The 14,427-nt window shown below is 37.9% G+C and overlaps 2 protein-coding genes across 2 annotated transcripts in view; both read left to right on the top strand.

Moving 5' to 3' along the window:
• LOC307126264 (solute carrier organic anion transporter family member 1C1-like) overlaps nt 1-3,248 on the top strand; it is a gene marked incomplete at both ends in the record, with an annotated part of 50,678 nt that extends 47,430 nt beyond the window's left edge. The window contains one exon of the mRNA XM_079816726.1: nt 2,973-3,248. Coding sequence (XP_079672852.1) covers nt 2,973-3,248 — 276 coding nt within the window. The remainder of the gene's footprint in view (nt 1-2,972) is intronic.
• A 4,677-nt stretch (nt 3,249-7,925) lies between these two features.
• On the top strand, nt 7,926-11,155 carry iapp (islet amyloid polypeptide). The gene is made up of 4 exons (XM_079817463.1): nt 7,926-7,996; nt 8,352-8,450; nt 9,205-9,339; nt 10,522-11,155. Exons 2-4 carry the CDS (start codon nt 8,371-8,373, stop codon nt 10,694-10,696), a joined length of 390 nt encoding a protein of 129 aa, XP_079673589.1. The 5' UTR covers nt 7,926-7,996; nt 8,352-8,370; the 3' UTR covers nt 10,697-11,155.
• The last annotated feature ends 3,272 nt before the right edge of the window (nt 11,156-14,427 follow it).

Here is a 14,427-nt window from a genome sequence, read left to right as displayed (position 1 = left end):
TGCGCTACTGTAAAAAAGAACGTGGGTACAACTTACGGTGAGGCGGCGGAAGTAGTATACCAATGGTATTTTGTGTGGTAGTTAGTGAAGAGGCTAAGTGTTTTTCGGATCATTGGCAAGGTTTCAAAATTATAATTTTTACTTTTTTTTTTCTTCTTTTTTTTTAATCAGATGGTGCCACAAGGGTTAAGTGAAGGTTACTGTGAAGCCACATAAATGACACACACTAAACATATCAGTTTAGTACATTTATTAATTAATTAATAATATCACAATACAATAAACAATACAATTTTCGTGTCCTTAATTGTCCTTACTTTACTGAACTTCCACAAAAGAGCTGTTGCATGACTACAACAGCGTCCTGGCCCTAATACATGTGCACCCCATGGTCTGTACTTCACCTGTTGCTGATGTTAGCACCCATGGCCTTATGATGGGATACATGTAGGCTCAGGCTCGGCTCAATGTCCGCTTTTAGATAGTTTCCGACAGATACTGATACGCCTCTGAGCTTTTCAAATTGCTCATTGCCTTACCATCACAGGCTACTGAATCTAGAAAATAGCTAAAAATGCTACCGCATGTGATACAAGGCCACTTCTTCACGTCATCCTCCCAACCAACTCCCGCGGAGGGTAAAGGTACTGTTGTTTCACCCTTTTGAAAGTTTGTTGAGGTTGTGTTCCCACATCATTAGCAAATCTGGATAGCTTGACTGTCAACTGTTAAATGGCAATAAGCTATATTTTCATCTGCCCTCACACACAGGAAGTGATGTCTCTACACTAGATCGTGTACATTGACCTTCCTTTCCGGAAGTGCTGCGCTTTCAGGGCTGTTGGACATGGTGTTGTATTTGAGGTAAAAAATTATATAAATACTGTTCGGTTTATCGCACAAACCGATCGTTTCGTGTCTTTAGACATTAATGTGTCGTCACGAGCCGCATGGATTAATTTGAAGTTATCTGTGCATGTTTTTTTTTACCCTAATAGAATTAGACCCCATTGACAAGCATTATATGAGTGACACACAGCAACGGTTGAAGTTAAAAATCTCCATTTGTGTTCTACTGAAGAAACAAAGACACCTACACAAATTTTCATTTTTGGGTGAACTATCCCTTTAATAGGGAGAAATTTACCTCTAAAGATTGTGTTCTCACCTGCTGGGAGTGACAAAAGGGCTCATTTACATCTCCTTTAGATAAGCCATACCCCCTGTAAAGCTGCATGGTTGCAATCGGACCGCATACTATAAATAATAAAGGATAATGTGCATTGTAAATGTCAGTAATTGATCTTTTTTGCCTAAAAATGATTTAGAGGCTGAAATATAAGTGAGATTTTTCTTTTTATAAATTTTTTTTTGTCAAAACTCTATTTGAACTGCATTGTAGATAACATGTTGCAAGACACTCCTTTAAAATCTGGCCATCATTTTTAATGTTATTATTTTAATGTTTATGTAAACAAAAAGTACATATTGATGCTAATTTTATTTGTTATTTGCTGATTTTCTACATAAAACTTGGTGAATTGATTTCATTGTGTAGCATTAGGACTTTTTAACAGGATTCTGTGATAACCGTCATGATCAACTATGATAAACTAAAATCAACTATAATTATGTGTTTTTATAGTATAATATGCAAAGTAAAATTTTCTATAAGAAAAAAAATTCTCTGATTCTGTTCTTTTCTCTGACATTTAAGGGTAACATAGGCCTATAAGACTCTTTTAGGTCTAAAACAGTTTGGATAGTTGTTAATACAGCGTTCCCACAGCTTGGTTAACTTCAAATTCAAGAACCTTTCAAGGACTTTCCAGGTCCAGCTTTATTTTTTGCATTTATTTTTGGCCATATGACAGAGGTCTGATATTCTATTTGTCATATTTCTGTTTTGCATAAAACTGAAGAATATTCGGTACATCCTATACTGTATTCTAAAATTATCTGATATTAACTTTTGCATGGATTTTATTGAAAAGAGCTTAGGCTCATGTAACCGGTCTATTTTTGCAATATTTCACGGTGTGTCTGTGAAACGCTGAGGTACCGTATAGTTTTGTGCGCACGTGAACATCATGGCAACGTACAACACAAAGTACCTCACGCGGGAAACACTTAACGTAACGCGTAAATGCAAGTAAATCAAGCATAGTCCACGAAGTGTTGGCGAAATAACACATTATCGGACCAGAGAGAATAATATGGAATTTATTCCAGAAAACTTCTTGCACAAAATAAATTCAAGCACTTTCAAGGACCTGTATGTATGCTTATTTTCAGTCATGTCGTTGTACACAGCCCTCTCTTTCTGCACAAGGGAAAAATGATCGTGTTGCTTCTTTACTGCTTCAGACTTTCTATCATCTGGGAGGTTTGCACTTCGTATCAGCTGCTCGTTATTGCTTTGGCACTGCCAGCAGAGATCTGTGCGTGGCCAGCCCCAGGGTTGCCAGGTTTTCACAACAAAACACACAATTGCTACTCAAAACTAGCCCAAAACAAGCCCAATTGCGTTTCAGGGGGGCTTCTCCGGTAAAAATCGCATTTGGGGGGTAAAATATGTGTCTTTTTGGCATGGTTGCCTACTAAAATTCGCATTCCCGGGGCTAAATATCACATAATTGGGGTCGCTTCAACCCGCGGGTCATGAAAAACAGCGGACTTGGCAACACTGAGCCACGCTTCCCTTTGAGGGCGGGGGCAATAACAAAAGAAACACGCCTCTGCTGCATGCTAGAATCTCCGAAAAACACGCCGATTTCAACCTCAAAGTGTATGCTTTTAAATATACCAATACTGCTATCTCAAACACGGAGAGGTTTCTTCGTGATCTCAACTAACAGATTCTGCAAAAAAGCAAAAAACAAAAAATTTTTTTTCAACGCTTCTTTCTCATTTTGCTTGAAACTTGTGCTGCAGACTTGTGACCCTACTTTCCGTGACTGGTCACAAATGAGTGGCACCAGTTTGATGAGGATGTGGACCAGATCCTCCAAGTAACAGCCAGAGGGGATGCTGAGTGGAGGCTGAAGACAATGAGCTCAATGACCATCAACATAGCCGCTGAGAGATTTGGCCGAAGGAGCAGCATACGGCCAGCGGTACTGCAGGACCAAATCGACGGGAGGAGAAGATCCAACGGATGCGGCAGGAGCTCAGTGTGCTCAGAAAACAGTTTAAGCAGGCAAAGGACGAGGATAAAGCTGCCCTGGCAGAGCTCCGGAACAAGTTAAAGGTCCCATTTTTTGAATGGGAAGCTTTGATTGTGCTTTTTTTGAAGCTTTGATTGTGTTTACAGTGTGCAATATAACATGTGTTCATGTTTCGCGTGTAAAAAAACACAGTATTTTTCACACAATTTACTTATCTGTATACCGCTGTTTTCACTGTCCTGAAAACGGCTTGAAAGATTTCCCTGTTTTATGAAGTCCCTCCTTCAGAAATACGTAACGAGTTCTGATTGTGCCAGTGGTTCCCGTGTTGTGATTCGACAGCAGCTTAGCGCACATTGCCCGGAAAGGTCACGCCTCTTACCATAACGGGGAGATGCATGCGCTCAGCTTTGCCAAGTACAGCGTCCCTGAAGGCCAAACAAAGGTGGTTTGACTCCGGGAAGAAAATAACAGCGTCTCGACGACATGGCTACAAACGCAACCGAGCGCAACACTTCCTCTTCTCCACGTGGGAGAGCAACAAGACCACGCCCCCTTTTTTGCATATTCTTGTGGGCGGAGGTTAGTCAACAAACTGTTCTACTGACGTCATTAAAGCAGGATGTACAGGGATGTAGTCCAAACCGGCTTTGAAAGGGAACTTCTGTTAAATAAAATATCTTGCTTGGCATTGAACTTTGAGCTTTATAATTTTACAGGTATTATTTATGCTCTAACAGCAACATTACACACTAACTAAAGTTTGAAAAATGGGATCACAAAGAACAGGACTTTAATGAGTAAGCTCTCTACCACCCATCGAGCTGAGTGGCACAGAAAGAGGGGCAAGGAGAGCCCGCAAACGTCCAGCATTCATAGCGTATCCCTTCGGATTCACCAAGAGACTCCTAGGACAGAAGAGTAGTGGTCGACTCACCTGCACTCAAGAAGAGGTTGACAAGTACCTCAGTACTTGCTAAAGCGATAGTGCATGAGATCAGGACCTCGGACAGTGCAGCACTTTGATAACCCCACCAGAACCCAGCATGGCATTTAACCTCAAGGATCCAACCCTGAGAGAGGTCCAGGGGGTTGTCAAAGCAGCTAGGAAAAACTCTGCACCAGGTCCAAGTGGAGTGCCTTACGTGGTCTACAAGAGTGCCCCAGACTCCTTCAGCGATTATGGAAAATCATCAAAGTCATCTGGAGGAGGGGGAAAGTGGTGCCGCAGTGGAGACATGCAGAGGGTGTCTGGATTCCTAAGGAAGAGAACTAAAGCAACATCGAGCAGTTCAGGGTCATCTCACTCCTCAGTGTGGAGGGAAAGATATTTTTCAGTATCGTTGCCCAGCACATGACGGAGTTCCTCCTGCAGAATGAGTACATTAACACTGCTGTACAGAAAGGTGTGATCCCAAAAGTGCCAGGCTGTATTGAGCACACAGGAGTTATCACCCAGCTCATCCGGGAGGCTTGAGAAGGTGACGGCGATCTGGTAGTGCTGTGGCTCGACCTTGCCAACGCTTATGGGTCAATCCCGCACAAGCTGGTAGAAACCTCACTGACCCGACACCATGTCCCAGACAAGATTAGGGACCTCAAGTCAAGTCTGGAGAAAGTGCACCCTGTGATTATTCCTATCTACGTGATTTTGTTTGCCTTAGCCGTGAATATGCTAGTTAAGTCAGCAGAGGTGGAGGGTAGAGGCCCACTCACCCGGTCAGGTGTGCAACAGCCTCCCATCAGAGCGTTCATGGACGATCTGACGGTTACCATAACATCTGTACCAGGCTGCAGATGGATCCTCCAAGGCCTCGAACGCCTCATCAGCTGGGCCCAAATGGACTTTAAACCATCTAAGTCCCGATCCCTTGTGGTGAGGAAGGGAAACGTAACCGACAAGTTCCGTTTCTCACTAGGAGGAGTCCAAATTCCATCATTAACAGAGAAGTCAGTTAAGAGCCTAGGAAAAGTCTTCAATAGCACACTTAGGGACATGGCCACACTTCATGAAATGCCTGGATTGCTGTAGTGGACAAGTCAGGGTTGCCAGGAAAGTTTAAAGCCTGGATTTACCAGCATGGCATTCTGCCACGACTTCTCTGGCCACTGCTGGTTTACGATGTCCCCTTAACTACCGTTGAGGGCTTTGAGAGGAAGATCATCCACTCTCTGCGTAGGTGGTTGGGTCTCCCTCGCAGCATAGCCTTGTACGGGAGTAAGAACAAGCTACAACTTTCCTTCAGCAGCCTGTCGGAGGAGTTTATGGCTTTCCGAGCAAGAGAGGTGCTGCTGTACAGAGAGTCCGCTGACACCAAAGTCTCCTCCGCAGGCATAGAGATAAGGATGGGTGGGAAGTTGAAGGCCCAGGAGGCAGTCGACCAGGCTGAAGCATGGCTGCGGCACAGTGTGCTGGTGGGGACAGTGGCGTCAGGACGTGCAGGGCTTGGCTGTATCCAGAGACCTCAATACGATAAGGCCAGGGGAAAGGAACTCTTAATGCTTCAGCTTACCAAGACATTTTGGACAATTTCATGCTCCCAACTTTGCACTGCAAAAAATGCTCTTCCTTATTTTCAAGAAAAAATTAAATTAACTAAATTTGTTACAGTTATATAATATACAATATTGTATATTAATTCTAAAGCACTATTACAACAAGGTAATGTTTAAAGTCCCTGTAAAGGCAATTCTGAGATTTGTTTCTAAACACATTATAAATGTTAGAAATGTATTGCTGAAACACATTACAAAGACTGTAAACTATGTAGTACTGAATTCAGAAGTTAGACCGTTAAACAGTTTTTCACCGTTGCTGTGTTCCGGATTTTCTGGGCGGGGCTAAAACGGTGGCTCGATGACGCACTGGAGCCACCGAGCCTGGCTCCTCCCCTAACACGATCATAACTAGAGCACATTCGCATCAGTTCGATCGCGAATTATTGTTAGTACTGTTAGTTACTATAGTCTACAACTTACATAACAGCTTACAAAACAAAAACGAAGAAGAGGGGGATTCATTTTGTGAACAGCAACCTTGATGGAGAGCTGAGGATCATCACCGACACCTACCTCTGCAGTGACTTTACACTGGATAGTTTTACCAACTTTCACCGGAGACAACTGGGATTCACTGATAATCCGCTGCAGAACCGACTATCCCCCGCCCAGGCCCTCATCCTCCCGTCCCGCCGACATCTGGTACGTCGTGATCATAGACGGTCGTGATCAGTAACATTACGCGAGTGTCGTCTTGTGTGCTACTGCAGCTTTACCGCGAGTGGGCGCGGTTTCGGCGCCGACAGCGGACACACCCCCAGCGTTTGAGAGCAGAGAATGTTGCTAATTTTTTCAGGTTTTTGATAAGCTATTTTATGTACTTCCCAGATTTTTTTATGATTCAAATTTGGCTGGGTGGTTAATAACACAATTACCTGTGGTGTGAGGAACTCAGAACACATGTTTAGTTTTGACTTTACAGGGACTTTAAATGTCAATTCAATTCAAATATATTTATTATTTATTTTATTGTCATCTCACACATGGATCTGCATTCAATTATTTAGCATCAAACAAACAATATAATCCTTTTGCTCAGTGAATAAATATTACTTATTAAACAAAAAGGTTGGAAAAATGGTTGCAAAACCACCAAATAGGTGGCGATGTGCTCTAAGTTATGTAAATTGCTATTAAACAAAAGAAGAAGGAAGTAGAACAGCAGGCTTTTTCTTAGCATCTGTTTCCAAGGTAAATCGTTGATTCGTTGCTCTGCTGAGAATGTCTTGTGTGTTATTCTCAAAATATTTTGTAAAATTATAGTATTTTTTTAAGGTTAGGTGCCTGAAAATCCTTTGTTCTTCATTTATACCACTTATTTGACATTTACAGTTTCTGTATGTTATTAGTGTTATTAGTTTTAAATCAGTATTTTGAAAGAATATAACATGCAAATGTTAAAACAAAGATAACATGCAAAGGCTAAAACTTACCTGATTATTTTTTACTGATTATTTAGTTTTGGTTCACCAAATAAAAAACATCATACATTTTCAGAAAAAAAAATTATTTCATGTCATTCCAAATCGGTGTGAATTATTCCTAAATAACTTTTGTATTCAACGTTATCCATTCTGTTAAACTTCATGTGCCATACATTTCAATCCCTGCAGTGGGTTTTGGGCGAAACTTATTTTTGTTCTCTGACTTAAAATAAAGAGTGAATCATTGCTACTTGAATCCCTAGGAAAGGGAAAGTATTGAGCTACAAGAGAGGAACAGTTTTGAACAGTGTCTTGCACTTTTAAAACATATTAAATGAATAAGCACACAAAGGAAAACAAGGCCTGACCCAACATCTATAATATCTTGAAAAAGTTTTTCCAGGTACAGCATTGATTTTTCTCCAGAAACAAGAATTTTAAAAATGAGCAAAATGTGCTTCTAAGAGTAGAAAGTACTTGTTTTTTCCATTGCAGGATGGACTTTTTTTTACTCAAAGTCATTTGAATCATTATGACGTGAAGGCAGTTGATGATGATGATGTCCACGACGAACGTCATGACAAGCGTCAACGCCGCTTTTGACCCTTGCTGTGAGTTTGAATTCTTCAAGCTAGCCCACCCCCCCTCCCCCTGCCCCTCCATATACTCCTGACCTCTGCTAGAAATTGAGAGCTATATTTGGAGGAGTGTGATGATGTCACAAGTGGTTGAGGGTAGGAGCCTATAACAGAGCGGATGGATGGAGTGAGTGAATGAGTGTGTGAAAAACAGAGACATCGCCAGCACCTTCTGGAGCTGCTATCCACTGGTTTGAAACCGCTGGAAGTGAGTACTGTTATCCTTTCAATAAAATATATGGAAACTTTTTGTAGTATTACTAGGCTTAACAACTTTTTTTTAGCTTTAAAGTGGCAAAAATTGTGATTTTAATAATAGTAATGATAGTGTTGTCCACTGTAATATGAGTTAAAAAGACAAAATATGGTGTTTGGTGTCTGGAAGGGAAGTATTTGGAAATAATTGAGCCTCTAAAATGTTGGGGGGTAATGCTTTAGATGTCTGGAATGTCCACAAAATGCTTTCCAGTGTTTTACAAAACATGTTTTTGTGTGATCTTCTACTATGACATGCAGTTTTACTCATGCTAATGCTCTTTTTCCCCCCTTTTATTTTGCACAAGAACAGTATTGCAATCTGCCATGTATCATCTGAAACTGTCCTCTCAGATCCTGATCTTCCTTGTGATGCTGCATTGTGTCGCCACAGTCCCTCACAACAGGTATGTCTTTAACTCATTGTAAAAAGTCAAAATGTTAGGTGTTGGGATGTATTTTTGATCTTATTTTTAATCTATTCTTTTAAGGATGGTCCTGATCCATCCCTTAAAATTTCCTTCATTTGTGTAAACTTATGTAGTTAGATTTAAAAAAAACACTAAAAGTAATATTTTTCTCTTAGAATCAGTTTATTTAAATTATATCATAGGCTGACATGTTTTACCTGACAAAATGTCTATTTTTAGAATAAAGAAATTACTTGAATTATAGAAATTCAATATTACATATATCCTATCCGACTATATATATATATATATATATATTAAAAAAAATACAACACCACTAAATAATTCCCTTACCTCTGCTTTTATGACTTGGAAAAAAAAAATATTTTATGAACTGTTCACTGAAAGGTTCTTTGGGCAACCAAAATGGTTATTCTATGGCATAACTCCAAAAAAAGTAACCTTTTTGTTGTAAGACTGTGATATTATATCACATCAAACACATTTTAAGTTACCTGACAAAAAAGGTTAATTTGAGGTTGCAACTTGAGGTAGCACATTTGGTCTATCTTTGAGATATAACAACTGTGCTGCAAGTGTGTAGAAGTGTATGCGAGTGATATGACCAGCGGGCGTAAATGATCCACTTGCAACACATCTCCACTTCAGAAGATTGTCATAGTTGGGGAGAGTGACACTCTATAAGCAGTTATTGATGAAATGGTGCTTTGTGGCCTCTTCTTGTCGACAGGTACTCCCTTTCATCCAATGAGCTGCCAGATGACTTGCAAGAGGCTGCTGGATGGCTGGTTACAGATCTATCTGACAATCCCTTTGTGAGTTTTACAAGGCCACGGCCCCCAAGGGGTATCAGTGCAGTGAACAGGTACTTGAGCAAATTAATTGTGTCAATTATGATTCATTGTTTAAGATGTTTCCATTTTGGTAGGTAGTACCATCAAAATAATTATATGCAGAACCTGATTTTGCCAGGAAGTGCAACATGTTCCTGGATCAACATCTTTGTTGATTCTGTAACAACATTCCAATCAACCAATCAGATTTGAGGGACAGTTTACAGTTTATGTCAAGTTTAGGCTTACAACCTGGGTTAGGTGCTTCTACATCAGTGTTATTCATTTATAATTTGCTTCTGATTTTAGGGATAACTTATGGGTAGGGTTAGGTTTAGGGGTTAGGACAACATTTTCAGAAAGGAATGTTGTTCCAGGATCAACAAAATATGTTGACCCAGGAACGCATCTAACTGGCAAAATCAGAAAAGCATTCTGTCAGGCGTTTTATATATAGAACCTTTTAGGGGTTCCCATCATGGAATTAATTTATGAATTTAGTTTTAATTAATAATATATACTAAACACACTTTATCGATAGACAAAAATTAAATAGCCCATTAAACATTAAAGTATCATGCAAACATTTAAGACATCTGCCATCAAGGATTCATTAAAGTCAAGATCCCTAAGGTTCTATAAGGTTCTTTTTTTTTCAAATTGAATTGGTCAGTTGGCATTCCAAATTGTTTAAATTATGGGTCGTTTCACTGTTTGTATGCATCCACATGTCCATGTGCACTATACAGTTCTGACACTTGTACCTGCTTTAGCTTTTTTGGAACTATTTTCATGAATTAATGTTATTTAGTCTTGTATTATTACTTGTAATCCATGTGATCGAGATTTTGCTTGTCTTCAAGCTGGTAACGCAACTTAAATGACAATGGACCTTATTTGCCTGCAAAATCATGCCTAAATTGTGCTTTAAAGTCGGCCTGAAACGGAAGTTGCGATTAGTCTTTTATTCCCTGTTGTGATGTATATCCAAACGGCATTTGAACAAGAAAAAATGTTGGGTGGGATTTGATTTTGTCTACCGGGAATTGATTGGATCGTTGTAGTTTGTAGTTATCCTATGTGAGTTACAGGTTGCCCCACCTCAATTTTGATGTCATGGTGACTTGAATTATGAAAAAGATCGTAAGGTAATTAATTATAATTTATTTAGGCATATGACTAATGACTGAATACCCTTCTTACCTTCCTTTTAGTCATCACATCGAAAAGAGGAGGTGCAATACAGCCACCTGTGTGACTCAGAGATTAGCAGATTTTCTTGTCCGATCCAGCAACACCATCGGCACCGTCTATGCGCCAACCAACGTCGGATCCAACACTTATGGAAAGAGAGACCTGCTGCAATCGCCTGTTTACCTGCCCTTATAGTTCAAATACAACAAAAATTGGGGGCTCGTCCGGGATTTGAACCCGGGAATTCTCGCACCCCAAAGCGAGAAGCATACCCCTACAGTAAAATAAATGTACTATGAATGATAATGATGAAAATTATTCAGTTTGTATGTTATTGCATTTGTTTTCATTTTTATTTGTTGATTCCCCCCTCACCACATTGTACACAAAAGACAGTGCCTTTTGGTGTAAACAATTGTTTGCAGCATTTTCAGTTTATGGTAAACCTTGCATGACAAAAAGGTTCTCAGACAACATATAGTGTTTTGAATCATGTTATCATGATGGCACGTTAATAAAATGTATTATAAAAAGTACATGAATAGCAAAGAAGAATTGACATTTTGTTTTGATTTATTTTCTAATAAAAGAAAAAAGATAATCCACTTCTCTGCTCAATGTCATTACAATAAGGTCAATAAACCCATTGTCTACAATATTTTTTGTTTATTATTGCTGGCCAAATTTCAAAGCAAGAGCAATAAAGCAAGAAAAGAAAAGAATTAGAGCAATATACAGCAAGAAAAACTTATCTTTTAAGTAATTTTTGTTAAAGAAAATTATAAAAAGTGATGTATAATCCTCAACAGAAACTGATCAAGTACCATGTATCGCAAATGTGGTTAAATATACCACAAACGTTAGCCATTAGAACTCTATCTGACACCATCTGATTGGATGCGGCGGCCCCTATATCTTTTTTTATCGGTGTTTTGATGAACACAACATCAAGTTAATGCTCACGTATACAAGTGGTTGTATACATTGATTACTGTAGGCTATTATAGCCATAAAAGACACTATATTTAAGCCCCATTTTAGCTCATTATAGACCTCTGATCCTGACTATCTAAAAAAAAGTACTTGCATATACAAAACCACATATGCTGATGGTAAAACTGAGGAGGTACAAAAAAGGCATTGAAAACAGTAACAGGCATTGAAAACAGTACAAACACTTCTTTTATTGGCTCTTGTGCCTTGCCAAAAATTACCTCAATGTTTAGTTTAAATTTAGCTCAAAGTTAAAGATGAAGATCTAGGACCTCTGGGATCTTAATGTATATGAAAAAGAGATTTAGTGGGATTGGCAGCTAACTTGCTTGGCTGATTCATATTTGAGAATGCACATTTCCTTTAATTTCAAATATTTTTGAGTGAATTTTAAGTAAATGTTGTGCAAATGAATTTAATTTTAGCACTTCCCATATAATAAATAAAAAATCCAGTCAACAACAGCTATTATGCAAGAACCTTTTATGTAATGATGTTTTAATGATTATTGTTTTAATATTTTTTTAAAGAAGTTGTTCAATGTCTTTGAAAATTGTTAAATTACTAAATTATGTCAACTATTAATTTGCTTTATCAGGAAAGTAGTGGAAGTTATTGTGTATTATAGATCACTACTGCTAAATTTTCCTCTCTTTATAATAATCCATATAATGCATATAATTAGACTATTGGTTTCTGTTCAAATGCTGTGGAATATGTGGAAAGGTCCCATGTAAAATGAATGTATTATTTTTATGATGTATTATTATTTTTTAATTACAACTTTGACTTGATTCCTGAAAATGTAACAATATGATATTGGTGCATTTCAGTGTATATAATTTGCATAATAGCATTATGAATTTCAGCTAATTGAGAAAAATACTTTTAGTGGACATGTAAGAGATACAAAATAATACAAAAATAAAATAAAATAAAATAAAATACAAAATGCACCATTGGCACACACAAAAAAGTAGTTTTCATTTTTGACACCCGTTTCAATATTGTAGCCAACTCTATGACAAAACATCATCAGTGACTATCATTTTGTCCACATGTTTGAACTGGCAATCACATAAAAATATTCGGTTCATTTTTCCTCTTCTCTCTGATGGTGAATGTCCACTGTGTGAGCAGTTATGTAGCTGCTCTAATAAAAAGATGTTACAGAGACAGAAATAGATGAAATGTATAAATGTAGCAAGGCCAGCTGCAATAAACATGAATCAATCAAGCAGAAAGATACGTCAGTGACATTTCAGATAATGACTGATGCATCAGCAGCAACAGAGATGGACAAGTAAGGCCTAATGAAAGTTTCAGCCATACATTTTCACACAGTCCCTTTCCTATTCACAAGATGGGCATCTGTAATGATGAAATAAATGTCATGCACATATTTCATTTATGTTTAAAATACCAAAAGTACTGCACAAATACATGTTTTTGTGGTCATCTATGGTCATCTAATAATGTCACAATGTTAACAAGCTTAAATATCTGCTTCAATTTCTTTACAAAAAAAAAATTATACAAATTTGGCCTGAATGTGTGTGTTTTTTTAAATGAGAATCCACATATTCACACTCACAAATCCACAAATACAACACTGAAGCACTTCATATCATTTCCTCTTAGAATCAACGTCCTAATTATCCTGACGTTGTACGGAATATGGTTTTGCCCTAGTGTGACATCATTTCTATTCTGATCTAAGCGTATAAAACAAGGGAGGATGTTTCCTGTATTAATATAATGGTAAATAATAGGATTGGCTGTGGTCACAGATAATTTGGCGGTTGATATATCTGTCATAATGACGTGAGTGTCCACAAGGAGGTTAAAGGCTACAGACGCTGTTCGGTGCAGTTAATATGGCTGACATACAGGGCCATCAGATCCATTACGTACACAGACTAGACAGAGAGTAGAGGAGAGCTTGAGTTCAAGTGTGACTCATTTAATTTGGATAATTAACTTGTACTTTTTAATTAGACCAATGGAAAGTTATTTAATGTGTGCCATGTTGTCCAGCGCAACTGATGTTTCATATCCCATGCCTGCTTTCTTAGTGGAATTTTACTTTATTCTTTGGAGGTTTTACTTTCAGAATTGGAGGAAGTTTGTTTTATTTAAGTATCAACATTATCTCATATGTTTATCATTAGCAAAATATTTGTATAATACTTTAAATAAATCTCAACAGCACTACTGATCAGCTGCTGTGTTCTGGATGCTGGTGTCTTACTTTAACTAATTTAACCAGCATTTTAAAAAGAATACTTATGGCGAAAATAATGTACTTTAAAAATATATATATAGTGCAAACATTGTGTGTAAACCTTAATTGGAATTAAATAATATTGTACTGCAGTTTACATTTATATTAAATTGAATTAGCTGAACTTTAGAGTGTTTTCTGACTTAATTACATGTAATTTCATAATTAATTATCCTTCATCTTTCAAATATGGTTAAAGTGTGTCTCGAATGTATTGACAAGCATTTATGGCAAAAAAATATATATACTTTAATGTATTTTCTGTTGAAGTCTGTGAGTCAAGTTTTTTAATATATGTGTAATTACACATGTGATGATGAAGTTGCAATTTGCTTACTCCAATCTGCTTTATTCTCTATAGGATCCTGGGGATCATATAGGCTATATTAATTTTAATTGTTATATATAGCACACTACAGTTAAATTATAATCACGTACTTGATTTAGTATGTTAATCAAAACATCAACACTCTAAAAAATGCTGGGTTAAAAATAACCCAAGTTGGGTTGAAAATGGACTAACCCAGCAATTGGGTTGTTTTAAGCCAGCGATTGGTTTGTTTTAACCCAGCAATTGGGTTGTTTTAAGCAAACATTTAACCAAACCGCTGGGTTAAAACTTGGGTTATTTTTAACCCAGCATTTTTTA

This window comes from Gobio gobio (assembly GCF_949357685.1).
Source record: "Gobio gobio genome assembly, chromosome: 5".
Lineage (NCBI taxonomy): Eukaryota > Metazoa > Chordata > Actinopteri > Cypriniformes > Gobionidae > Gobio > Gobio gobio.
Note: the sequence above shows the minus strand (reverse complement) of the source record. Positions and strands in the feature narration are given on the sequence as shown.

Coding starts and splice junctions, on each gene's coding strand:
- iapp (XM_079817463.1), top strand. CDS start 8,371: ATGTATCATCTGAAACTGTCCTCTCAGATCCTGATCTTCCTTGTGATG. Junction 8,451..9,204: donor GCCACAGTCCCTCACAACAG/GTATGTCTTTAA, acceptor TCTTGTCGACAG/GTACTCCCTTTCATCCAATG. Junction 9,340..10,521: donor GGTATCAGTGCAGTGAACAG/GTACTTGAGCAA, acceptor CCTTCCTTTTAG/TCATCACATCGAAAAGAGGA.